Raw genomic sequence first — 27,374 nt, forward strand, 5'->3', positions numbered from 1 at the left:
GGACACATTTTGTTTTTTTGAACCTCATAATATACATTTACACAGTCAGCAACTACACTTCATGCTCTTTGTTTGAGTAGTAAAACCAGTAAGATTCTTTTAACACATAATTGACCAGCTAACCAGCTCAGTGACGACATGAGGTAGCTGACTCAGTAAAATTGTAATGATAAAATAGCTGAGTAGGTGCGGCATATAGCTCAAACTGTTAAGTTAGAATGAAGTCAGAGATAGCCTCCACTTTGGTCATTCTTCTTGTGTAAATTATTGTTATGCAAAGTTATAACTAGCTTTGAGTCAGTGGCCCGGTGACACTGACGGAAAGTAGAAAATCAAAGATTGCAACTTTCATCAACAAATCTGGAATTGGTCTTATCTGTACCTTAAAAAAAACAATTGAGTGAGCTTAAAGGGAGCTAGAGTTTTTAGAAGTTAATTTTATATGAAGTATTGGAGCATGAAATAATATGCCTGAGCTGTAAGTGGCCGCATAGAAAGCACCAGGACCTGCAAAAATGTATCCATATGAGAGAAAACTAAGCTCCGCCTCTCGCTGAGCCGTTTCAGGCGATTAAATAGTAATAGCGCAATTCAGGCGGTGGAGAAGGGAATGCTTATAAAGACATCGATCCTCATTGGAAAATGTTTGCCTGGTTCTCTGGTGTGCTCTTTCTCAAATAAACATACCGGCGTATTTGCACCATTACAGAAGAAAGACTGGCTGACATCCGACACCGAGCACGAATGGAGCTACCGAGGCCCGACAAAACAGCCAGGCTGACTTTAAAGTTAATTTATTTTCCTGTAACTGTGACGGCTGTAAAACTGAGGGGGAAAGCAGGGGTCCGTTTGGTTACACAATCCCTCTCATAGAGCGTGTCGCCAACACCAATTCAAAGTTTAAAGACTTCCATTGTGTTGGTTTGCCCTTGGGATATAAAAATCTAAAGTTTGACACAAGAAATCGCTGCTAGACTCAGACTGACCAAATGTGGTAACATTTGAGGGCAGTGAAGTGCACAAATGCGCGGCAGGCTCGGACCGTGTTCACCAGTGTTCTTATCAGCTTTCGTGCTTCCACCTTTCTTGAGGATCCATGTTGTGAACAAAAAGTAAACGTACCGTCAACCGCCGACAGAAGGCAACTCCAGAGCAGCAACGCCAGCAGTAGACCGCCCATTTCAAGTCCTCTGCACTTTAAATCCATAACTCCGGGTCCATTTTCTTATATTTACTCCTCAGTCGAGTTGTGAAGCCCTCCACTCCTCAGTGCTCACATGTACACATATGGTCTGTGTTCCACTGTAACGCCAGATGTGGCTGCATGCAGGAGTGTGCGCTTCTGTGTGTCCTCCGCTATCGACTACATTCCCCCCCACCCCGTCCCACTTAAGGCGCTCGCGCTACTTTATACTTTGGACTCTCGAGCTCGCGCACTGAGAGAAAGGGCAGGCGGGCGTGGAATTACGTCACTCAACACGAGCCTGTCCCATTTTTTATTCTTACTAATTTGACTTTTGTGTAAATGTCAGAAATATCAGATGTTGGACAGCAGTTAGAGTAAACGCTGCTCTGTTGCTTTAAGGACAGACTTTTATGTCCCTGCACATGAAATTCTAAAACAAGATGTAAAGTATGACTTTTAAATGAAGTGAACCTCTGTAAAACTAGGATGAAACAAAGGAAATTACTAGTTAAGAGACTCCTTCCACTTGTTGTTTATGTCGAGTGGGGCGAGACACTTAAAATAACCTGGATTTCTCTGTGTATGCTAATAATCCACGTCATTAAAGATGATAGCAAATGAAAAAATCACTTGATTGAATATCAGCTGCAACTGATTTTTTTGGAAATAAAGCTGACTTTTTTTCATAGGTTTGCAAAAAGACATGCTGCAACAGGTCATTTTAGCCTACACTTACAGGAATTTTTAATGGATTTGCCGATTTTGTTATTCATAAGTAATAAATTATCCAGTTAATAAGTAATAAAAATCATTAAATGTGTCCTTAGTAGGGACAGTGACAGCAAAACCTTCTAACAAACCTCACCCTGTCAGTCATGACAGAATATGATGCCCTTCTTAAATACACTGATGTTGATACAGGATAACCTTGTAAATTCAAGTAACCAAACAACCATTCAAATTAAGCAAGAACTCTAGCTTGTTTTTGTCTGGACTCCAAGCATTTTTTTTTTATTAATCAAACTGACTTCCAGGATCTATTGCAGCATACCTCAGTCGTCCCCAAATGTTCTTGGTTTTAAACGCAAAAGCAAGTAAGCCATGTAATCATCGACTAGTTAAAGAAATATCGTACACCAGTCTAACGATATCTCCTCCTCCTTCCCAGACACCACAGATCCGCTGCAGTTCGCCTTCCGATCCAACAGATCCACAGAGGATGCCATCGCCCACGTCCTGCACACCACCCTCAGCCACGTGGACAAGAAACAGGGTAACTATGTGCGAATGCTGTTTGGTGATTAAAGTTCAGCGTTTAACACAATAGTGCCCTGCAGACTGTTCACAAAGCTGAGGGATCTGGGACTTAACAGCCGTCTGTGTGCATGGGTGTTGGACTTCCTCACTGGCAGAACTCAGGTGGTGAGGGTGGGCAGGTGCTTCTCCAACAGCATCACCATCAACACAGGAGCACCTCAGGGATGTGTCCTCTCGCCACTGCTCTACTCCCTCTACACTTCAGACTGTGTGTCCACCCACAGCTCCAACACCATTGTGAAGTTTGCTGACGACACAGTGGTGTTGGGTGCCATCTCCAACAACGATGAGGCGGCCTACATGGATGAAGTGAAGAATCTGGCATCATGGTGCCAGGACAACCACCTCCAGCTGAACGTCAGCAAGACCAAGGAGCTGGTGGTGGACTTCAGAAGGGGTCAGCACAGAGACTACAAGCCCATTATCATCAATGGAGCTCCAGTGGAGAGGGTGCAGTCCTTCAAGTATCTCGGTGTCCACATCTCCTCAGACCTGACATGGTCTGCCCACATTCAGGTCCAGACCAAAAAGGCTAGGCAGCGCCTGTATCACCTACGACAACTGAGGAAGTTCAGGGTCTCTCCAAAGATCCTCAGGATTTTCTATACAGGCGCTGTGGAGAGCATCCTCACACAGAACATCACATCGTGGTTTGGGAACAACTGTGTGAAGGACCAAAAAGCTCTCCAGAGAGTGATCCGTACAGCAGAACGCTGCTGCAGGATTGCTCTCCCCCCGCTTCAGGACACCTACACCAGGAGATGCCGGACTAGAGCAGCGCAGATACTGAAGGACCCGTCCCATCCAGGCAACAAACTGTTCCAACTTCTGCAATCTGGTAGAAGGTTCCGCATCTTCCGGGCAAGGACAGAGAGACTCAAGAGGAGCTTCTATCCCCAAGCCATCCGTGCCCTAAACACACACACCCGCCCTCTCACATCATCTATAATTGACTGAGACAGGACTCTCTTCCAGACTCTCTCTCTCTCTCTCTCTCTCTCTCTCTCTCTCTCTCTCTCTCTATCTATCTATCTATCTATCTATGAATATGAATGTAAGAAGGAGGGAAAAATGAATTTGAGAAAACAAATGAAGCTTTTACCCACTGACACAGGAGATGCACAGGGGACAAAAGACAGTGGAAGACAAATGTATGTACATGGGGGACAGATTATGACACAGCTGTGAACAGGCCACAGGTACTACCTACTCTGTAATTTCTGAGATTATTAGCCATAAGTAATAAAAAAAAAAGACATTTAACTTCAGAAACGGCATGATTATTTGTTATTGAGTGATTTCCATAATATTTATCTAAAAATATTATGGAAATCACTCAATAACAAATAATCATGCAAAAAAAAAAAAATACACTGAGCCTGAGATTATTACTTATGGCTTGGAAACATCAAATATTCGCTCCCAACTACTGCTACCGCTGCGGCAACCAGGCGGCAATCATGGAACTAGACGACACCCTAAAATACTCTTTCTTGCAGTTTGATCCAGCGCCTCGCAGAGGGGAGCCCCACGTCACTCGCCGCACCCCAGACTACTTCCTGTAAACTCTGATTATTGATTGCCCTTTGACATTTGTACAGTATGACTTTCAACTGATGACAACATGAACTGGGAGGGTGAGAGACTTGGGGTGGAGCAGGAGGCACACCGGTACACATTGTATATCAAAACACACGAAAAAAACAACTATTTAAACATTTAGCAAAAAACAATGTCTGTGTCTGAGGACGGACCAAAAAGTGTGTGCCATAATCATAACAATATCCATTGCCGAGGACTTGTATTGCGAATCTTCCCATTATATGGAAAAAACAAAACAGAAATGTTTAAATTCCCTTTCCTGTTACTGTGTAGCTGGACTGATGGCACCGAGGTCCAAGACATAAATTTTGCTATTCTGAATGCGGCTGTTTGAGTCCCACGCGCCATGGCTTATATTGAGTAGATCTGAACGTGATCTGTTTGCACTTTTGTAAATGAAAAGAAATGTAACATATGTCAAAATATGGAAAAGATTTCACACTACAGATGTTTGTTGTTTGTTTTTTTTCCCTTTTTTTTTTCTTCCCAACCCAAGCTCTACACAAGGTTTCTTGTTCTTGTTTTTTTATTTAATTTTTTTTTTTTTTTTGCTTTGTTTTGTTTTGTTTTTTGCAGTCACACAGCTTGGTGTTTAAGATTACATGGAGTGTTCATCCACTTCAGCTCACTGACTCCCTCTGAGCTACAGCATCTGTATTAACCAAACAATTTTATTAATAAAGACGAAGGTGGCTTCTTGATGTGAAAAAAAAAAAAAAAGAAACATCAAATACCAATCCGGACCAAATCCTCCAGTGGTCTGTTGTAAAGTTTGCAAACAAGACTTGTAGCATTTAACCAATAAAATCCATGTTTTCAAGTCACATAAAAAGTGAGTGGAAGCAGACAGTTTTTGATAAGGCCCATGTTACACATCATATTTGATTAGATTCAAGGTCATTTTCATTAAAAAATACATGTAAAAATGCCTGTGCTATATGGTATACTGCTGTATGAAACAATCATCAGCAAATGTGATCATAAAAGAGTGTGACAATTATTCGTATTATTATCAGTTCTTGGCATTTGTACTGTGTGCTGCTGTTACTAGCCACCCAAACCAGAGACAGATGAAAACTGTGTGCCCCCTAAATAATGTCTTTGATTGTTGATTACATTAATAATGGATTTGCTTATTCAGTCAAATCAGTGAAGTAGACAATAAATCATTTCCAGATCACACTAAAAAAAGGTGCAATATCAGTTTCTTAAGAAATGTCAAAAAAACAGATAAAGGCTGTATACAACATTATACATTATGTGTCTGTAGATACTGGACGGTTCTCTTGTGTTGTGCAGCTGTTGTTAGCTGGCATACTGGCATCCCCGGGGGAGGGATAGCTCAGTAGGTAGAGTGGTGGACCCAGGATTGGAAGGTCGGGGGTTTGAATCCACTGAACGGCTACCCTGAGTTACCCCTGAGCAAGGTACCGTCCCTACACACTGCTCCCCGGGTGCACAGTGGCTGCCCACTGCTTCACTGAGTGAATGGGTTAAATGCGGAAAGGATTTTCCCCACGGGGATCAATAAAGTATACATTACTATTATTGTTGTAAAGGCTCACCTTTCAGCACATTCACTTCACCAGATGCACCTTGTTTCTTTCCTCACCTTTGATTGGGTGTGGTGCTTGGCCTTAATTGCACTCACCTGTCACTCGTTATATAAGGGCTGCACTCACCTACCCCTCACTCTTTCTTCACTCCCACATGGGGTGGCAGCTGAGAGATAGCAGTCCATGTGTGTCTTTCCTTTACCCCTTTATTCAATAAAACGACAAAACCTGCAAATGATAGATGACTGCTTATTCCCATTCTAATCGGATGAGCCCATGATGATGACTACTTAAACCCTGAACCTTCCTTCCTCCAAAACAATTATTATTATACCACAGCAAATAGCATGCACTATTGTAAATGCAAAAAAATACTTCCTGAAGTAGTCACTCAATAGGATTTCGGCACTCACTGTTTATGAACTGTGGTCTAAATTTCATCTACAACACAAACACAAGAATAGTGGAGATTGTGTAAATGGCTCCCTTCCAGTATGTCTGTGAAGGTTCTCAGTCATCCAGGTCATCGTAGTCAAAGGAGCTCGCAAAGAAAAGCCACACCGGCTGATTGGGACCCACACCCAGTTTCACACCTTGGCTCAGGCGATTAGAGGATCATCAGGGGGCCCTTTTGTCCCTCTGTGGGGGGACACTCCCCACTAGGTTTATATCTGGGACTCTCCACCATTTGACCTTAGAACTGAAGAAGCTTCTCGGATGAGAGGTGAAACGTCTTCAAGTAACTTAAAGAAGTCCAGACGCTTTTCTTTGCAAGCTCCTTAGCCTCCTTCCATTATGCAACTTAGAGTCAGATGTTTTAATTTAGGACATGACATTGGATCTATAGCCCATAGAGGCACCCCTCCCAGCAAATACAGGCATATAGCTTAGTTACTGACAAAGTCATTCTTGTTAGTAAAATCTGGTAGATGTGAACCACGATACAATCACAACAACTTAGAATGGACCCTAAAAAAAACAAACAAACATTATAAATATGCAGAAAGAACTCCAAAAGCATTTCTAAGTAGCTGACTTTTTTGTAGTTTGAAATGATGAATAAAGAAAAGCAAACTCTCAAAGAACTTCTTTTAGACAGTTTAGAAAAGCTCCTTCAAAGATTACACAAAAAGAACTACGTGCAATTCTGTGAGAGTATCCTGCCTTTCATTTAAGTGTTTGTCACACTTAAATGTTTCAGATCTTCAAACAAATGTAAATATTAGTAGTAGTAAGTTCTGAGTGTTTCTTTGTTACAAAATCCCATTTAAGATACGTAGCTAACATTTGTTATCTGTACATTGGCACCAGCAGGTTATTCTGGTTGAGTAGATGTTTATACTGTGATAATGTCATGGTCCTGCGACCATGACTCAGTGACTTTATGTTTATGTACTTATTGTTATTACTTTCATTATTATTCATGGCTGTTTTGGGATGGTTTGTGTTTGGGATTTTAGACACTGGGTTCTGGGTTTGTGCTCCCTCTGTTGGTCCCTGGTGTTAGTGTTCCCCTGTCTCGTCAGGTTAATCAGGTCCAGCTGTTTCCCCCATCTGTGTGTGATTTCCCAGTGTCTCTTTGTGTATTTATAGCGTGTGATTTCCTCTGCTCCTCGTCGCGTCGTCTGTGTTCCTACCTGTGTTCATCCTCTGTGTTACCCTGCGTACTCTGCATCTACCCTGTGAAATCCTCTGCGTGCTCTCCCTGCTGTTCTCCCTTCGTGTTCAGGTTTGCCACTCCTTTGTGTAGTTTCACCCAGTTTAGTTCATCCGTAGTTCTGTTTTGCCATCTCCTCTTTATGTTTGTTATTATCAATAAATCACCCTCACACCTGAATAAGTGCTGCGCCTTGAGTCCTCCTTCCACTCTCCACACGGCCGCTGCCCCGGACCGTGACAGTACGACGCGACCACAACATGGACCCAGCAGCGCTTAATCCATCCAGGGAACTACGGGAAAATCTCATCGATGCCAGACAGGAGCTGATCGACCTGTGGCTGGAAAGCCCGGGTGGCACGTCCCAGCGCGCTGTAGAGAGGCGGCTACAGCGTCTGGTGACCGGTCTCTCATGGCTTCTGGGCTCGCTTTGTTCGTGGGAGCGGGAGTTCCTCCTTCTGGACCTCGGTCTTCACCCCCCGTCTGCTTTTACTTCCGAGCAGTCCGAGGCGGTGAGCGAGCGACATGTTCTGGCTTCCCCAGATTCCGAGACTCTGTTTTCTGGGGCTATCCAGAGCGGGATGGGAGACTGTTCGGATCGCTTACCCACCTTCGTGGTAACGGACCCTTCGCAAGTGGGCGTGTACAGACCCTCTGTGAAACCGAGAGACTGTTTCTCTGCCGCTCCTTCTGAGCCAGGACTCTATCACCATTCTCCGGCTCAGTTCTGTGTCCAGCCACAAGCTTCCCAGTCTGTAGCTCAACCATTAGCCTCCCTTAAGCCACAATTTTCACACTGTTTTTCCACCGCCGTTTCTGAGCAGGGAGACAAACTGTTACATTACGGACCTGTTCCTCAACAGCTGGCAACATTAGTGACTGTTACTCACTCCGGGGCTTCCCCAGAGGCGGGGTTGCTGCCCTCAGCTTACTCTGGACCCCTGGTGGCCAAGATGCCAGCTGTGAACTGCACCGGGCTGTCACTGCCTGAGCAGGGTCAGTGCTCTGCGCAGCTGCAGCCCTCCGTATGTGTGCCAGAGGCCCACGTGCCTACTGGTTTTGTTTCATGTGTGCCAGAGGCCCACGTGCCTGCTGGTTTTGTTTCATGTGTGCCGGGGGCCCCGGTGCCCACTGGTTCTGCGGCTGTTTTCGCTGGGGGGCCCGAGGAGCCCGTCCAGTCTCCCGCTTCGCCTGCTGGGGGGCCAGAGGGGCCCGTCCAGCCTCCTGTTTCGCCTGCTGGGGGGCCCGAGGAGCCCGTCCAGCCTCCTGCTTCGCCTGCTGGGGGGCCCGAGGATCCCGTCCGGCCACCTGTGGCTGCTTCTCCACCTGTGGCTGCTTCTCCACCTGTGGCTGCAGCGCCGCCTCCTGCAGTATCATCACCCGCAGCGCTACCACCTGCTACTGCCACGCCTCAGCCTGAAGCTTCAGCCTCGCCTGGTTCTGGTCCAGCTTCATCCTCACCTGGCCCAGCTTCAGCTTCAGCGTCTGCTTCGCCTAGCCCAGCTTCAGCTACAGCTTCATCCACGCCTGGCCCGGCTTCATCCACGCCTGGCCCGGCTTCATCCTCGCCTGATTCTGGTCCAGCTTCATCCTCACCTGGCCCAGCTTCAGCTACAGCGTCAGCTTCGCCTGGCCCAGCTTCAGCTGCAGCTTCTTCATCGCCTGGCCCGGTTTCATCTTCGCCTGGCCCGGTTTCATCTTCGCCTGGCCCGGTTTCATCTTCGTCTGGTCCGGCTTCATCTTCGTCTGGTCCAGCCTCCGTGTCTGCATCCTCGCCTGGTCCAGCCTTCGTGTCTGCACCCTCGTCTGGTCCCGCCTTCGTGTCTGCACCCTCGTCTGGTCCCGCCTTCGTGTCTGCATCCTCGTCTGGTCCAGCCTTCGTGTCTGCATCCTCGTCTGGTCCAGCCTTTGTGTCTGCATCATCATCTCCGCCTGCTGCGGTCCCGGCTTCCGTGCCCTCAGCCTCGCCTGGCCCAGCCTCGTTTGGGTCTGGAGCTAAACGGCCGTTTTCTGGACCGCTGGCTAGGCTACTGGCCGAGCACCGTCACCTGACTGGCCGCCGTTGCCTTCCGCACGGCTGGCCTCCTGAACTCTTTACGCGCCGCCGTTGCCTTCCGCACGGCCGGCCTCCTGAACTCTTTACGCGCCGCCGTTGCCTTCCGCATGGCCGGCCTCCTGAACTCTTTACGCGCCGCCGTTGCCTTCCGCACGGCCGGCCTCCTGAACTCTTTACGCGCCGCCGCTGCCTTCTTCGTGGACGGCCTCCTGAACTGTGCTTTGGACTCTGCTCCCCTGTGGGTTTTGTGTTCATCTTTGTTTTGGGACTCTGGGGCGTCCGTCCGTGGTCGTGGTCCGGTCCCTCCGTCCTGGGCCCCCTGCCGCCCGCCCGGATCTGGTGGTGTGTTTCTGTGGCTGTCGGGGGCCAGCCCTTGAGGGGGGGGTACTGTCATGGTCCTGCGACCATGACTCAGTGACTTTATGTTTATGTACTTATTGTTATTACTTTCATTATTATTCATGGCTGTTTTGGGATGGTTTGTGTTTGGGATTTTAGACACTGGGTTCTGGGTTTGTGCTCCCTCTGTTGGTCCCTGGAGTTAGTGTTCCCCTGTCTCGTCAGGTTAATCAGGTCCAGCTGTTTCCCCCATCTGTGTGTGATTTCCCAGTGTCTCTTTGTGTATTTATAGCGTGTGATTTCCTCTGCTCCTCGTCGCGTCGTCTGTGTTCCTACCTGTGTTCATCCTCTGTGTTACCCTGCGTACTCTGCATCTACCCTGTGAAATCCTCTGCGTGCTCTCCCTGCTGTTCTCCCTTCGTGTTCAGGTTTGCCACTCCTTTGTGTAGTTTCACCCAGTTTAGTTCATCCGTAGTTCTGTTTTGCCATCTCCTCTTTATGTTTGTTATTATCAATAAATCACCCTCACACCTGAATAAGTGCTGCGCCTTGAGTCCTCCTTCCACTCTCCACACGGCCGCTGCCCCGGACCGTGACAGATAAGGGCAAAGTACACTCTAAAAAATCTGCTAAGTGGAGTTCAGTATCAAAATCAGGCTGTATAGAAACATGACTGAGTAAAGTTGTCAGGCTTCTTTGTTATGCTGTTTTAATGCCAGTTAATGTTAAACCCCCAAATCAGATTTTAAGCCATAAAAGCTAAGATAAAAAAAAACCTATTTGAGATCTCAAATATTTAAAAAATGTATCTGGTAATTCCAAAAGGCTGGCAAATCTGTAACATAGAGCGTGGCTGCTATTCTCTTTGTCAAAGATTATTTTTTATTTTTTAGTTATATATGACTTTAAAAAACAACTTCAAACAGCTGGATGACAAGTCTACAAAACAAAAACATTGCACAGGTTAACATTCAACATTTAGTTACACTAAACTAAAACTGTAATCGCTTTACAAGCGGATATACTGCAACTGTTAAAAAACTGTTAACACACACACACACACACACACACACACACACACACACACACACACACATATATATATATATAAATGAAAAATATCCAGATTACATCCTCACATTTCACAGGCACTTGTATTGACCTTGTTGTTTCACTCTTGCAGAGGACACACATGTACAGTAAAGTGTACACTTTACTGTAGCAGATTCTTAAATTTTGCAATATTTTGGCAAAACAAAAATTTTTTTAAAACACAATAGCAAATAATCATGCAGAAACAAAATTGCAGTCCCATTTAAAAGGAAAAATTGAAATATCACATAATTGAATAGTTGCAGTTTTTATGTTTTTCTCTGTAGATTTGTTTCAGACTCTGATAGGATAGATGGGAACCGTCAGTAGACAATTCAATTCTGTTTTATTTATATGCCACCAAATCACAACAGCAGTTGCCTCAAAGCGCTTTATGATGTAAGGTAGAAATCCTGCAATAATACTAAAGAAAACCACAACAATCAAACTAGCTCCTTTGATAGAGTACTTGGCAACAGTGGAAAGAAAAAAACCCTCCTTTTTACAGGAAGAAACCTTCGGCACGTCCAGGCTCAGGGAGGGGCAGCCATCTGTCATGACTGAAATATGGCAGATGCGCTGATGCTCAAATTCTCAATATAAATTTGAAGTTAAGAATAGAAAAGTACTGTATTTACACTGTTCATTTACAATTTAAAGCTTTATTATCATCGGTGAGGCAAGAAAAGGAGTACAAATTCCAGCCTTTTCTATTTCATATCGAAAGCAATAGAATGGACCTTTGTGACAGCAGCATTGATGTTCATGAATCGTGCATGTGCCCTCAGATTACTGTACATTTAACTACAAACCGTGTGTGTCAGTGTTTGTACTGCAAAAGAAAAAAGAAATAATGCGAATGGAGCTTTATATGTCTTAACTTCTCATCCATTGCTCATTGGCCCCAAAGCCATGCTGTATATGCATACTGTATATCTGCACAACATAATGACATTCCCTAACATCTTCCAGGAGGAGTACACAGTCCAACAATGAAAAATCTCAAATAAATGATGAATTATTCTGGTCAATACGGTCTTTGCGACAGTAAAATAGACAAGAGGAGAAGGAAACTTGGGGACATATTGTTTTCCAAACAATAGAATAGCTCTCGGTTTTCAAACACACCTAAACCTAAGCCACGCTCTCATTTCTTCTCTATTTTCTCAGTACCTTGCTTCTCTGCTCCAATTGGCTCTTCACTTTAAAGGCTCTGAAAACTCAAAACACATGTTTCTCTCCTCTGTCTTTCCAAGCACATGTAGAGAGGCTGGCAGCTTTCGTAACATAGAATATGGAATACAGAGTAGGTAGTACCTGTGCCCTGTTCACAGCTGTGTCATAATGTGTCCCCCATGTACATACATTTGTCTTCCACTGTGTCTTTTGTCCCCTGTGCATCTCCTGTGTCAGTGGGTAAAAGCTTCATTTGTTTTCTCAAATTCATTTTTCCCTCCTTCTTACATTCATATTCATAGATAGATAGATAGATAGATAGATAGATAGATAGATAGATAGATAGATAGATAGATAGAGTCTGGAAGAGAGTCCTGTCTCAGTCAATTATAGATGATGTGAGAGGGCGGGTGTGTGTGTTTAGGGCACGGATGGCTTGGGGATAGAAGCTCCTCTTGAGTCTCTCTGTCCTTGCCCGGAAGATGCGGAACCTTCTACCAGATTGCAGAAGTTGGAACAGTTTGTTGCCTGGATGGGACGGGTCCTTCAGTATCTGCGCTGCTCTAGTCCGGCATCTCCTGGTGTAGGTGTCCTGAAGCAGGGGGAGAGCAATCCTGCAGCAGCGTTCTGCTGTACGGATCACTCTCTGGAGAGCTTTTTGGTCCTTCACACAGCTGTTCCCAAACCACGATGTGATGTTCTGTGTGAGGATGCTCTCCACAGCGCCTGTATAGAAAATCCTGAGGATCTTTGGAGAGACCCTGAACTTCCTCAGTTGTCGTAGGTGATACAGGCGCTGCCTAGCCTTTTTGGTCTGGACCTGAATGTGGGCAGCCCATGTCAGGTCTGAGGAGATGTGGACACCGAGATACTTGAAGGACTGCACCCTCTCCACTGGAGCTCCATTGATGATAATGGGCTTGTAGTCTCTGTGCTGACTCCTTCTGAAGTCCACCACCAGCTCCTTGGTCTTGCCGACGTTCAGCTGGAGGTGGTTGTCCTGGCACCATGATGCCAGATTCTTCACTTCGTCCATGTAGGCTGCCTCATCGTTGTTGGAGATGGCACCCAACACCACTGTGTTGTCAGCAAACTTCACAATGGTGTTGGAGCCATGGGTGGCCACACAGACTGAAGTGTAGAGGGAGTAGAGCAGTGGCGAGAGGACACATCCCTGAGGTGCTCCTGAAGACACCTAGGCGGAGGAGAAACAGTCCCTGATGGATCTTTTCTTAATAACTTTGCCTCGACCTTGATGGAAAACATCATGAGGTGAAGGAAACACGTTAAGGAGAATTTATAAGGACTTACTCAAAGAAACCAACTCCAGGCAAGGCTTCTAATGTCACATCAAATGCTGGTGTTGCTTTGTTGTACAACGATGGTTTAGAAAAAGCATATCTTGACATGTTCTCATTGTTGTTTTCATATTAAAGGGAACCACATTTGCAAATTTCCCTTCATTACAGATAAATATTTGTCATATTGAGATTAGATTAATCTGTCCTACCCACTCATATGTTTCCTCTGTTGGAGAGAAGGACCATTTCAACTCTTGTCTTTATTAACTTTCCATCTCTGAAGTCAAATGAATTAATGATCATCTTAAAGGCTGTTGTACAGCAACAGACATAACCAGTGCAAACTAAGATGTGGCGAACCTAAAATTTATTGCGATCATCATTTTAATATGATACAAATAATCTTTATTTATAGAGCCCCCGTGTTATTAATTCAAGTGTAGCCAGGTAACTCAGAGTATCATGTATGAGCAAGATATACAAATCTGTTGGGAAATGTCTGGGACAAATGAATGACCTCATGAACAGAATATCTTTTGGGACAAAGGGACGCATTTTTGGAACTGAAACAGGTCTTGGGTAATAAGGATTAGGATTTTATTCTTTAGTGAGTAAAATGTGTCAGCCTATAGCAGCCACAGCTAGCTTTTCCTATCACTATAAAAAAAAGAAAAAAAAAGAAATTTTTATCATGTTCAACGTTTTGTGTCTGAGAAAAGGCAAGAAAGGTAAATATTTGACATATTAGAAACTTTGAAACATTGTAATATCAAGCTGGGTTAATGTGGGTTAGTTTGGTTTTGTGATTGCTTGACTGTATGTTTTCATTAAACTTTTTTTTTTATCCAAAAAGAAAAATGAAGTTCCAAAGAAATTCTGAATCGAGTGAAACTCCCTATATGTAAACAGTATGTGGGGTATTCAGCACTTTAGTCACCTGGCACTCAGTGTCACCTTGTAAATGCTGACAGCTCGTACTGCATAGTAATTTTAAAAAGCATACTGCATCCCATCTAGTTTATTCCATTTCTATGCACCCACCCTGGTGCTGGAATGCAGTAATAAAATATTTTTTCTTTCAGCAGTCACCTGCAACTCACAGCCGCTGGCCTGACTTCACACTGCTCTACAAATATCAAAACAGTCTCTGCATAGGTCTGCATTCTTCTTTCTGCCCAAGTCCAAGGCTTAGGAGTAATATAGCTGAGTCTAACAAATACCTCTCGCTTTCTCCGTGGGTAACAAGGAACAGGTGAGGCTCCCAGCTGGCTGAGGTAAACACTGACTTTTCTAAATAAAACTCTTTCACATGTGGTATCTTTTACTCAGACTCTCACTCAGCTCACAGCAGAACATCATGCCACTCAGACAACTCTGAAAAGTATGCACATTAAAACAAAAATGAAAAAAAGCAAGTTATTTTAGACCTCAGTCTGATCCATACACCCTCCTTATCCAGGGCCACCATTCCATAATCATTTAAGATGGTATATGTAATTTGAAAAAGTTTTTGAAAAACAAAGACAAAAGAAACTTGGGTATAAGACTGACAAAATTGTAATTAAAATACATTATTATTTAAATTCATTATTCAACGAGCATATTTCAACTCCACTGCTGTAACTTGACTAATTTCTTGGTACCAGTTTATTTTGTTTGCTTTGTTTTCCACTGCAAATGCGACTTCCTGTGTAGATAGTGCTGATCATAGAAGAGCTGCTTGAAACATCTCTGATGCATAGGGAGCCAATGTTTTTTTATATTTGTACATAGCTGCTTGGCACAGTTGGCACTGCCAGTCTAGCCATTTAAAACTGCCATGACTGATGTCGTGTTGCATATAGGACAGTTCTAATGCCACTTCTTTCCAACCAATCAGCATTCTGCATCATAGTCTTAAGTATCAGCTCAGCTCACTTAGAATCATGACTGGGGTGCTGACTCAAAAAGTACAAGGTACTTTCCAAAATGAAAAAAAAAAAGAGAGAGAAAAGACAAACCATAGAAACTGTACAGAAGAAAAGAGAAGGATTCATACAGAGATGGTTACCTGTTGAATTGTCTGTGGGTTTAAATTCAGACAATTCAACATGAACTGAACAACTGCTAAAGGATTTTCATCAAAGGGAAGTTTTTCTTTTTTGAGAATGATCCATAACAAAAATATATACTTAAACTAAATGGTTCATACATTTAAAATAAAGTTGTATCAGACCTTAACAGTAAACAATAAATGTTGGTGGTATATTTATTGACCGAGTCCGACTCAGATCACTCCTTATCATCGATCCACCATACTTTATCAATAAATGTGTCTGGTCATACTTGAGACTGTGGTACAAGCTCCTCGTGTTTCACTAAAAGACTAAAAGTAAGTACTTCGGATTAGTCTCTTAAATTATAATAGGCCAAATGAATACGAATTTGTGTGCCTATGTGGCGACGTTTCGACCTGTGGAGGTCTTCTTCAGGCCTAGGCACACACAGAAAAAATGAAAAACAGGCTTGCTCTCAGAGGTCTGCTCTGTCCGATGGTTTGGAGTGGAATGAGCAGAGTGCCTTCCCCTTCTATTTATACCCTCCCACTTTTTTTCAGTTCGAATTTAGTTTTAGAAAGCCAAATTAGTGTTTTTACCTTTTAGGATTTGGGTAAAGAGCAGGCCCGGCTATGCCGGAACCTGAGTGCACGGGCCATCACTGGGACTGGTGTTGGTGCCCCCTGTTCAAAAAATTACCCTAAGCGGGTGTAGTGCACTGTGGTGGGCCAATCGCGACGTTTCGGCTCAATTTAGCCTTCTTCAGGCTGGCCCACCCGCTCTTGTGTTCAGTTTTGCCACTCTGGGCCTTTTATACTCTTCTTTTTCATTTCTGTTTTTCTTAACTTTTTCTGTTTCTTAGTTTTTTTCTTGTTCTCAGTTTTTTCTGCTTTAGCTCTCCCTTTTTCTATCTTTTTCTGTTGTTCTTTGTTCTTTCTGTTTTTCTTTATTCATTCTGTTGTTCTTTATTCTTTCTCTTTGTTTTTCTGTTGTTCTTTTCTTTATTCTTTCACATATTTCTTTAAATGGCACCCCCTACTCTTTAGACATCCCGTCCTATGTTCTGTATTTTTCTTTTATGGCACCCCCTTCCTGTAAATCCTTTCCTTTATGTACTCTGTCTTTTTTTCTGACCTTTCTTGTGTTTTTTTCTCTTAGTTTAGGTTTTTAGGGCTCCATTAGGGTTAGGGCTAGAAGGGGAGGGGGGCAAAGGGTTAGGGTAGGGTTAGGGTTGTGTAAATAAGCAGGCCGCCAGCAAGCTGGCAACCTGAAGTGCACGGGCCATCAATGGGGCTGGGTGGTGATGTCCCTGCCCTGTTTCAAAAAATTACCCATCTTGGGTGTATGCGCATTGTACATCATTGGGCCCTCGCGACGTTTCGGCATATCTGTGCCTTCTTCAGGCTGGCCCAATGTGTGTTCTCTTGTGTCTGTTTGACTTCTGTCTTGTCTGTGCCTCTCTTGGCTTTTATACTCTTTCTTGGCTCCTCCCACTCTTGGGTTTCCAACTTGTGTTTCTTACTTGTTTTTCTTTCTGTTTTTCTCTCTTCTTTCTCTTTGTCTACTTTTCTTCATTTCTCCACTTGTTTTCTGTATTATTGTTTTTCATGGCACCCCCTGCTGTTTTGACATCCCGTCCTTTGATCTTTATTCATATTTATGATTTTGGCACCCCCTTCCTTTTATGTCCTTTCCTTGTTTCCTACTTGGTTTTTTACGTGACTTTGTTTCTTTTTCTTTGTGTTTTAGGGGACCCCCCTGGGGTTAGGGGGGTTAGGGTTAGGGTGTGGGAAAGAGCAGGCCCGGCTATGCCGGAAGGGTTAGGGGTTAAGTAAGGAACAGGCCACCAGCAAGCTGGTAGCCTGGCGTGCACGGGCCATCGATGGGGCTGGGTGGTGGTGTCCCTGCCCTGGTTCAAAAAATTACCCATATCTTGGGTTCAGTGCACTTTATTGGGCCTTCGCGACGTTTCGGCGTAGTTTCGCCTTCCTCAGGCTGGCCCAATATGTTTCTGTCTGTTTGTTCTCTGTGTGCCTCTCTTGGCTTTTATACTTGTGTTGTCTCCTCCCACTTTTAGGTTTTCTGTTTGTGTTTTTTTCAAAATTTCTTTCTTAGTTTCTCACTTGTTCTTTCTTAGTTTCACACGTGTTTTTTCTTTTCTCTCTTTCTCTTACTTGTTTTTCTGTTTCTCTTATTTGTTTTTCCTCTTCTCTTATTTGTTTTGCTGTTTCTCTTATTTGTTTTTCTTCCCCTCTTATTTGTTTTTCTGTTTAGGGTTAGGGGTTAGGGTTAGGGATTGGGTTGAAACAGGCCAACAATGGACCTGACGGGCACTGTCCATCAATGGGGGCCGAGGGTTCTTGCCGGGAGGTGGAGACCCTGCCCGGCGTTTCCAAAAATTACCCATGTCTTGGGTTGAGTTTTCAATGAGCCGTCGCAGCAAAGTGGCCACAAATGGCCAGTATAGAGCCACAATCAAGTGGGCGGTGGGCCGTTGGGGTAATGCAACATGGGGTAGAAGGACCGGGCGAAGTTATTGGTAAGGGTGCAGCTGGAGTCACTTTCCGACATTGGAATCAGGCAGGGCAGGAGCAGGAGCAGGAGGAGCAGCAGCAGGAGCTGAAGAGGGAAGGCGGCACGCAGGGCCCGGTAGAAGAAGGATCGAGGGGGAGACGATTCCCGCTTCTCTCTTTGAGTGGAGGAGCCTTTCTTTGAATTTGCAGCCTCCTGAGAAACACTTTGACACTGGGCGGCTGTAGCAGATTCACAGTCCAGAAGTTGCCGCAGGTTGCTGAGGTCGCCGTCCACCTGCTTCAGGAGCAGCTTCAGCTTGCTCCCCGTCACGTGGAGTTTCTCCCGGGCCTCGTTGCTCTCCTCTGTGCCGTCTTCAGGCTGGAGCTGAGACCACAGAGTCTGAAGGGAGGCCTGATGAGCCTGCCTGTCCTGCAGCTCCTTTTGCAGAGCAGTGAGGGTGTTGCTGTGCTGTTGCAGCGCTGTGAGAGTCGTGTCTGGGTGGCCGATGTCCACTGCGTAGCGTCTGCTCTCTGCGTGAGCGAGCCACAGCAGCAAAGAGTGGAGGCTTTCATGAAAGTCCTGCTGCATCTTGTAGCTGTGTCATCTTAAATTGGTCATGATGTTTCGGCTGTATTGTGCCTTCTTCAGACTGGCTCAGGTAAGTATGTTCTCTCCTTTTATTTAGGTTTTTCACAGGTAAGTATTTTCCTTTTAACTTTTTTTCCTTTTTTAGGTTTCACGGTAAGTATTATTTACTTTTTTTCTTTTTTTAGGTTTTTCTTAAGTTGAATTAAATCCCCCCTGGTTAGGGTTAGGGTTTGTGACAGGCAGGGGCATCTCCCACCCCCATGAGGCACGGGCTGAGTTAGGGATTGGGTTGAAACAGGCCAACAATGGACCTGACGGGCACTGTCCATCAATGGGGGCCGAGGGTTCTTGCCGGGAGGTGGAGACCCTGCCCGGCGTTTCCAAAAATTACCCATGTCTTGGGTTGAGTTTTCAATGAGCCGTCGCAGCAAAGTGGCCACAAATGGCCAGTATAGAGCCCTGAGGGATACTACAATCAAGTGGGCGGTGGGCCGTTGGGGTAATGCAACATGGGGTAGAAGGACCGGGCGAAGTTATTGGTAAGGGTGCAGCTGGAGTCACTTTCCGACATTGGAATCAGGCAGGGCAGGAGCAGGAGCAGGAGGAGCAGCAGCAGGAGCTGAAGAGGGAAGGCGGCACGCAGGGCCCGGTAGAAGAAGGATCGAGGGGGAGACGATTCCCGCTTCTCTCTTTGAGTGGAGGAGCCTTTCTTTGAATTTGCAGCCTCCTGAGAAACACTTTGACACTGGGCGGCTGTAGCAGATTCACAGTCCAGAAGTTGCCGCAGGTTGCTGAGGTCGCCGTCCACCTGCTTCAGGAGCAGCTTCAGCTTGCTCCCCGTCACGTGGAGTTTCTCCCGGGCCTCGTTGCTCTCCTCTGTGCCGTCTTCAGGCTGGAGCTGAGACCACAGAGTCTGAAGGGAGGCCTGATGAGCCTGCCTGTCCTGCAGCTCCTTTTGCAGAGCAGTGAGGGTGTTGCTGTGCTGTTGCAGCGCTGTGAGAGTCGTGTCTGGGTGGCCGATGTCCACTGCGTAGCGTCTGCTCTCTGCGTGAGCGAGCCACAGCAGCAAAGAGTGGAGGCTTTCATGAAAGTCCTGCTGCATCTTGTAGCTGTGTCGTCTTAAATTGGTCATGACGTTTCGGCTGTATTGTGCCCTAGGGGGTTAGGGTTAGGTGTTGAGGTAAGACCAGGCCCGGCTATTGCCGGAGCCTGAGGTGCACGGTCCATCAATGGGATTGGGAACGGTGCCCCCTATTCAAAAAATTACCCTTAGCGGGTGTAGTGCACTGCCGTTGGGCCATCGCGACGTTTCGGCTGGGTATAGCCTTCCTCAGGCTGGCCCAACGTCTCTCTGTGTTCTTTTCTGTTTCTGTCTTTCTGTTGCCACTCAGGGCCTTTTATACTGGGCTGTCTCCGCCCCTTTTTTTCAGACATTTCTTTTTTCTAATTCTTTTCTTTGTCTTTTCTGTTTCTCAGTTTTTACGTGACTCTCCCTTTTTCTATCTTTCTCTGTGTTTCGTCTTTCAACTTTACCCCTTGTTCATTTGTTTTTTTCTCTATGTTTTTTTCTTTCTTTTACATGGCACCCCCTGCATTTTAGACATCCCGTCCTGTGTTCTTATGTTCTCTTTAATGGCACCCCCTTCCTTTATATCCTTTCCAGTTTTTCTTGTTTGTGTCACTTGTTCCTTCTTGTCTTTTACGTGACTTTCTTATTCATTATCTTGTGTCTTTTACGTGACTTCCTTATTCTCTTTAATCAGTTCACAGGAAGGAAATGTACGCAGGTAAGTGAGCCTTCTAGGTGATCAAGCAGCAAGTCAGATCAGCATCTCTCTTCATCCAGGCCAAATACGTTTCTTTGGAAACAGAAACACAGATTCTCCTATCTTTTTTTAGGGCTGAGCTCCAGTGCTCAGAGCAGGGAAGTAGCTACAGCAGACAGGGTGAGAGAGCAGGTCATGCAGGTAACTCATTTTTACAGGTTTTCCAACAGGTTTTGTAAGAGAAATGAGGTACAGAATTAGAGTAACAAACAGCTTCAGCCGGAGATGACAACCTGGCAACAAGTGGTGGAGAACAGGTTTAAATACGGCCTTGATTGAAGATGAACGACAGGCGTGCCTCCCTGGGGTTTTCCTGAGACCACGCCCACAGCTGACAGACTAACAGACTGGTTAGTTTCCATTCATGCCAACATTCACACAGACAATGGAGAGAGGAGCTGGAGGAAAGAGAAACACAGGTACCCCACCTGGAGGACAAGGTGGGCCATGACACCATACACTCCCTCTCCAGTTGTATGCCTTCCTGCCCTACATGGCTGGTAGTTCTTGATATCAGGGTTATTGTGTTACATATCTAACATTTAAAAAAAGGAGTAAATAGACTGGTTTGTTTCAACTCTGCTTGAGCACTTAAAAGCACTTTATACAGCATGCCTCATTCACCCATTCATACAAGCACTTTTCTCTATGTGGTTAAATTAGGGTGACCATATTTTGACTCCCAAAAAAGAGGACACTTGACCCAGTCATAAAGAACTTTAATAACACTGTTTGTTTAAAGAAAACTTTAACATATTTAAACAATGACTTCTGTGTGCAGTTAACGAATGGTGAAATAAAAAAGGTCTTATTGTCACAGGCTGGGTCTCTGACCCAGCGCTCTGAGTTCATGTTTGTATTTGTCTCATTTTGTTATGTGATTTAGTTTGTGTTATTTCCTATCTGCCTTTAGTTTAGGCAGTTATTATTCCTGGGATTTCTATGTTTTGGGGTTTTGTATTTATTCATCACATATTAGGTCTGTTAAGTTGTGTTGTCATGTTTTAGTATTTCCTGTTTTATTCTGACAATGTCATGTGTTCTTTGTTTATTGTATTTAGCTTTCCTCTCCTGGTCCTGTCATTAGGTTTATGTCTGTCAGCTGTTTCCCCCATGTGTCTCCACTTCCCCTGATCACCTCATGTATGTATTTAAGCCCTTTGTTTTCTGCATGCCATTGTCAGGTCGTCTGCTCATCCATGTCTCATCTCCAGGTACCCATGTCAGTTCATTATGGTTAAGGTTTTTTCATGTTTTGTTATTAGTTCACCCAGTTTAGGTTATTGTTTAGTTTTCACCCATGTCCTATTATTTTGTACCCTTGTTTCTTGCCTTATTAAACGGCTTGTTTTGTTAATCCACACCACGTTTTGGTCTGCGCTTGAGTCCTTCCCTGCAACACATACGGTCTGCCCCAGCCAGACCGTGACACTTATAGGCTTTTACAAGTCAAGAAGTGCAAAAAAAGAGGACGGTTGGTCACCCTAGTTAAATAGCTTTTAAAAAACAAACAAACAAAAAAACCCTTTGGGCATGAAAAAGTGAGGTCACTCAGAAAACTTTGTACATTAGAAACTTTGCTTCATTTATGGAGTAACTGTTGGGTTTCTCCAATGTAGAGATCTGCACTGTACAGCATAGCTTGTGTTTGGGAGTTTTGTCGTTGGGACGAATTCGTTTTTGTCTGATGGTGTGACTGGTTTGAAGTGAACTGGGATGTCATGCTTGGAGAAAATTCTCCCGAGTTTCGCTGATAAACCTGCTACATGTTTTTCCATTAGTCTCAGCTACTGTGGTGAGGTCTTTGATGATATTCCACTGGGCCTTCCCTCTGATGCCCAGATTTCCTTCAGAAGACTTGCAGTGAAATCGGTGATAAATCACCTGCATTTCACCTCCATTAAATGCACCATCACACTACAGCCTCTTTCCTCTGCTTCAGCCTCCAGATTGGCATAGCACAGCTGCTTCGTTTTATGTGCTTCATAAAGGCGTCTTACCAAGGACCTGTGGGCTCAACAGTGTAGACGCGACAACAAGAGTTGGACCACATTACCAGGTCTGGGCACAGGTTAGTCATGGCAATGTCTGGTGGGAAAGCAGGTCTCTGATCTGAGATTACATTTTCTAATGGACTCGAGTTGAGAAGCATCATACAGAAAGTTGGCGACCTCTGCTCACTATGTAACTCAGAGACCGCTGACCCCACTCTGTGATTTTACGTGGCCCACCACTTCATGGTTGTTATTCCCACTCACATTCACTTTGCTATATTACCAATATTTAGTTGCAAGGAAATTTCACGACTGGACTTGCTGCACGGTAGCACAGTACTCCATTTCAGTTGAGCAGTGGAGATATGTGGTGAGGTAGAGTCTGTGGCTCTGCTGCAGAGCAGGGATGGTGCAGTGGGGCCAAGGGCAGTGTTACTCTATTTAGATTAGAAAACAGCATGCAACCCCACCAGCACTTTATCAATGTGGGTTAGTATTAGATATGCTTGTTTGTCCCCATTATCTATCCTGTAATTGGCATAATTCAAACCAAACTGTTGCTGGTGTCAGATGGGCTAGTTTGGACCAGGAATTGATAAGAATTTAGTGATTCCAGTTCCCTTATATCTCTTATCGATTCTCATTGGGTTCTCATTCGCTCCGCTTTGAGAATCACCACTGCCGTTAAGCAGGTCAAATACATCAAATACATTACATTTGTGCATGCTGCATGGTCAAATGTTTGTGGGTATGGTATTTCCCCTCATTGTTGTGTTTAGTGATGGGGTCGTTACTCAAAAAAAAGTAATGTTTTACACAGAACACTTTTCTTAAGATTAATGCAGTACGCTAAGCAGAATTGATAGGAAAGCAGACTAACAATGCCAAGTATCTTGCCCAAGAATATTTTGGCATGCAGACTGGAGCAGCCAGGAATTGAACTGCAACCCTTTTCATTTTTAGATGACCCCCTCAACCAACCCAGATGGAAGGGAAATGTTTTTCCATATCCTTACAGGTACCTGAAATCACAATATGTCCAGCTGTATGTAGAACCGTTTAAATGGCAGATTCAGACTGCTGTTTCAACAATCTCCCAGACAGAATTTGATGGCATCTGTGAGTAATTATGTTGAGGCCATGACTGGGGATGGGAAAGGAGCGTGAGTATAGATTGTTATTGCACAAAAGGACCAGAGCGTGATTGCAAAGTGCAAAGTGCATCAAAGACAGAAATAGCGGCATTATGTGTGCATGTGTTAGTCCCCGTAGGGAAATTACTCCTCTGCATTTAACCTGTTCACCCAGTGAAGCAGTGGGCAGCCACCAGTGCAGCACTCAGTGAGCAGTGTGTAGGGACAGTACCTTGCTCAGGGGTACCTCAGGGTAGCCGTCCAGTGGATTCGAACCCCCGACCTTCCGAGCATAGGGCAACCACTTTACCTGCTATCCCTGCCCTGTCTTATTATGTTGTGTTAACAGCATTATTGTGTTGGTTTTCATTTTTGCTTGATGTTGTCGTGTAATGGCTCTGGGTAATTTTGACCAAGCATTTTGAGTTTCTGGTGTTTTGGTATTCTGTATGATGGGCGATCGTGGCTCAAGAGTTGGGAGTTCGCCTTGTAATCGGAAGGTTGCCGGTTCGAGCCCTGGCTTGGACAGTCTCGGTTGTTGTGTCCTTGGGCAAGACACTTCACCCGTTGCCTACTGGTGGTGGTCAGAGGGCCCGGTGGCGCCAGTGTCCGGCAGCCTCGCCTCTGTCAGTGTGCCCCAGGGTGGCTGTGGCTACAATGTAGCTTGCCATCACCAGTGTGTGAATGTGTGTGTGAATGGGTGGATGACTGGATATGTAAAGCGCTTTGGGGTCCTTAGGGACTAGTAAAGCGCTATATAAATACAGGCCATTTACCATTTATGTTGCTGTGCTGTTTTGATTAGCACTATCTAATGTTTTGGTTTAATTCGTGTTAAGAGTTTAGTCTTAGGTTTTTGTTCTCTCTCTCTGTTTAGTGTCTACTCTGCATTTCTGTGCCCGTTGTGTGCTTCCTGTTCCATTTTGATAGTCCTGCTCTGTGTTCAGCCTCTGTCCCCTGTCTCGTCTGTGTAATTAGCACCAGCTGTGTTTCCCAGGTGTTTCCTCTTTGCTCTGTTCCCCTCTTGTATTTTAGTCCATGGGCTGTGTCCCAATTCAGGGTCTGCACGCTTGAAGCACGCGCACTACGCATACTACGTACGGTGCGTACTATAAGTACGAGAAGTGCGGAAGTGAGAGGCTTGTGAAATGGGACGGTATACGCTTCATATATATATACATACCGTATTTTCACGACCATAAGGCGCACTTAAAAGTCTTAGATTTTCTTCAAAAAGTGCGGCGCGCCCTATAGCGCAGTGCGCCCTATGTGTTGTAAGGAGGACGTAGTAGAGAACACCATGAGAACGTTAAAGGGTGAAGTGTGGGCGTTGATCGTATATACCGGGACAATCGCACATACCTGTATAAAAGAACAGGTATGTGCATTATGCAGGACATCGTTGTTTTAACAAGCCTGAAAATGGCAAAGAGACACGCTTACGAAGCACAGTTTAAACTGAAGGCCATCAGCTACGCGGAGGAACATGGAAATCGAGCAGCGGCGAGAGAATTTAAGATAAACGAATCGATGGTTCGCAAATGGAGGAAGCTGGAAAACAAGCTCTGGCAGGTCAAGAAAACGCAGCTGAGTTTCCGCGGACATAAGGCGAGGTGGCCCGAGTTGGAGGAAAGACTCGAGCGGTGGATCATCGAGCAAAGAGCGAGCGGGAGAAGCGTTTCGAAGGTCACCATTCGGCTAAAAGCAGTTTCACTAGCTGAAGAGATGAACATTGAACATTTCCAAGGAGGTCCGTCTTGGTGCTTTCGTTTTATGAAACGGTGCCATTTTCCCATCCGGACCAGGACTACGGTAGCGCAGCAACTTCCAGCGGATTATAAGGAAAAGCTGGCCATCTTCCGCTCCTACTGCAGCAAACACATCGGCGACAAAAACATCCAACCCAGCCACATCACAAACATGGACGAGGTCCCGCTCACTTTTGACATCCCGGTGAGTCACACTGTGGAGAAGAAGGGGACCAGCACGGTAGCGATACGCACAACGGGGTATGAAAAGTCTTCTTTTACTGTTGTGCTTGGCTGCCATGCTAATGGACAGAAACTGCCGCCTATGGTGATTTTTAAGCGAAAGACTTTGCCTAAAGAGAAGTTTCCAGCAGAAATCATCATTAAGGCAAATGAAAAGGGCTGGATGGATGAGGAAATGATGAAAGAGTGGCTGAGGGAGGTGTATGTAAGGAGACCAGGTGGTTTTTTCCACGCATCACCATCGCTGTTGATCTGTGACTCTATGCGTGCCCATCTCACAGCCGATGTGAAAAAACTTGTGAAGCAAATGAACTGTGAGCTTGCTGTCATTCCGGGAGGCCTGACAAAGGAACTCCAACCGCTGGACATCGGTGTGAACCGCCCGTTCAAAGTAAGGCTGCGAGCGGCCTGGGAGCGATGGATGACCGGTGGAGACCACAGTTTCACTAAGAGTGGAAGGCAGCGCCGGGCGAGTTACGCCACAATTTGCCAATGGATTGTAGATGCTTGGGCTAACATGTCTGCTGGCACTGTTGTTCGAGCTTTCGCAAAAGCCGGCATCGTTTCCGAGGAGCCGCACGGCACGGAAAGTGACTCTGACGGTGAAGACAGTGAACCTGGCATGTTTGATGGAGATTTAGCGCAGCTGTTCAATTCAGACACAGAGGATGAGGACTTCGATGGGTTTGATTGATGATAAAAATGTGAGTACCAAACTTTGTTTTGCTCCTGCTTTATTTTTAAATACGCACACTTGTATGCTTGTGTGTTGTTGATGATGACGATTATTGGTAATAAAAATGTGAGTACCAAACTCAGTTTTGCTCCTGCTTTATTTTTAAATATGCACACTTGTATGCTTGTGTGTTGTTGATGATGACGATTACCGGCAATAGAAATGTGAGTAAGGTACCGAATTCACGTTTGCTCCCGCTTTATTTTTAAATACGCATACGGTACTTGTATGCGCCCTATGGTCCAGTGCGCCTTATGTGTGTGTTAAATACAGTAAGGGCACACATAACTGAGACTGCGCCTTTTAGCACAGTGCGCCTTATGGTCGTGAAAATACGGTATATATATACACATATACATATATCACTGACTTTCAGCTTGTTGTGTTTGTGGATATATGACTGACTTTAATTATTAAACATTCGCACATAAATAAGTGACGTCATATTCAGTACTTTTGACAGTTCACTCTTCGGCCGCTCCATCTTATTAGGGAAATTCCACATACATAAATGTAAATTTCAAAACTCAACCCCATCATTTAATTTGGTTTTGATTGAAATTGAATATTACTTAAACTCTCTTAAATTAACTTCCAATAAAAAAGGTTTATCATTGATTGAAGTTCATTCAGAAATGTTTAACGAATGAGCTGTCATAACTTTCAAGTACAAAGTTGTTATGAAGTCTGTCACATCCCCCCCCCTTTTTTTTTCTTTTTTTATCCTTTATTTATTTATCCTTCTTATTTCATTGTACTGTATATTGTTACTCTTATTTGCCTTGTATGTCTACTGTACAAACTGGACTGGAATGACTGACTGTTTGCTTTATAAGTTCAATAAAGTTTGGAGAAAAAAAACCCCTCTTCAGCCGCTCCCTTCTGCCTTCTTGTGGCAAAATTATCCACACCCACCGCCGCGCTATGAATTGTGGGATATATGGGACCACGAAGTGTGCACCGGACCACGCTTGATATTTGGGGAAATCGACGGCGCATTTGGAGTATGCATTTGAAGTACACTTCGAATTGGGACAGCAGTCGTCGCGTGGCGGTGACGTAACCGCACTTGAAATGTGTACTTCAAGCGTGCAGACCCTGAATTGGGACACAGCCTCAGTCTTCCCCTGCTTGTTGTTGCGTATTTAACCTTCATTCACACCTTCTCCGTGCTGTATCTCCCTTTGTGTTCTGGTGAAATTCTATTCCTAGTTTCTGGTTTCATTCTTCTAGTTTATGCTGTCTAGTTTTAGTTTCTTGAGTCTAATTTAGTT

General features: G+C 44.8%; 3 protein-coding genes across 3 annotated transcripts in view; all 3 read right to left on the reverse strand.

Moving 5' to 3' along the window:
• The window catches only part of lrp5 (low density lipoprotein receptor-related protein 5), a 51,447-nt gene extending 50,035 nt beyond the window's left edge, over positions 1-1,412 (reverse strand). Inside the window, exon 1 of the mRNA XM_026174839.2 lies at positions 1,123-1,412. Coding sequence (XP_026030624.1) covers positions 1,123-1,207 — 85 coding nt within the window. The 5' untranslated portion in view covers positions 1,208-1,412. The remainder of the gene's footprint in view (positions 1-1,122) is intronic.
• Positions 1,413-16,911: 15,499 nt separating this feature from the next.
• On the reverse strand, positions 16,912-18,420 carry LOC145430122 (nesprin-2-like). Its single transcript, XM_080304525.1, has one exon. It carries the CDS (start codon positions 18,418-18,420, stop codon positions 17,794-17,796), a length of 627 nt encoding a protein of 208 aa, XP_080160651.1. The 3' UTR covers positions 16,912-17,793.
• On the reverse strand, positions 16,912-19,552 carry LOC113024935 (nesprin-2-like). Its single transcript, XM_026172238.2, has one exon. It carries the CDS (start codon positions 19,550-19,552, stop codon positions 18,896-18,898), a length of 657 nt encoding a protein of 218 aa, XP_026028023.2. The 3' UTR covers positions 16,912-18,895.
• Between the last annotated feature and the right edge of the window lie 7,822 nt (positions 19,553-27,374).

This window comes from Astatotilapia calliptera, chromosome 7 (assembly GCF_964374335.1).
Source record: "Astatotilapia calliptera chromosome 7, fAstCal68.1, whole genome shotgun sequence".
NCBI classification, from domain to species: Eukaryota; Metazoa; Chordata; class Actinopteri; order Cichliformes; family Cichlidae; genus Astatotilapia; species Astatotilapia calliptera.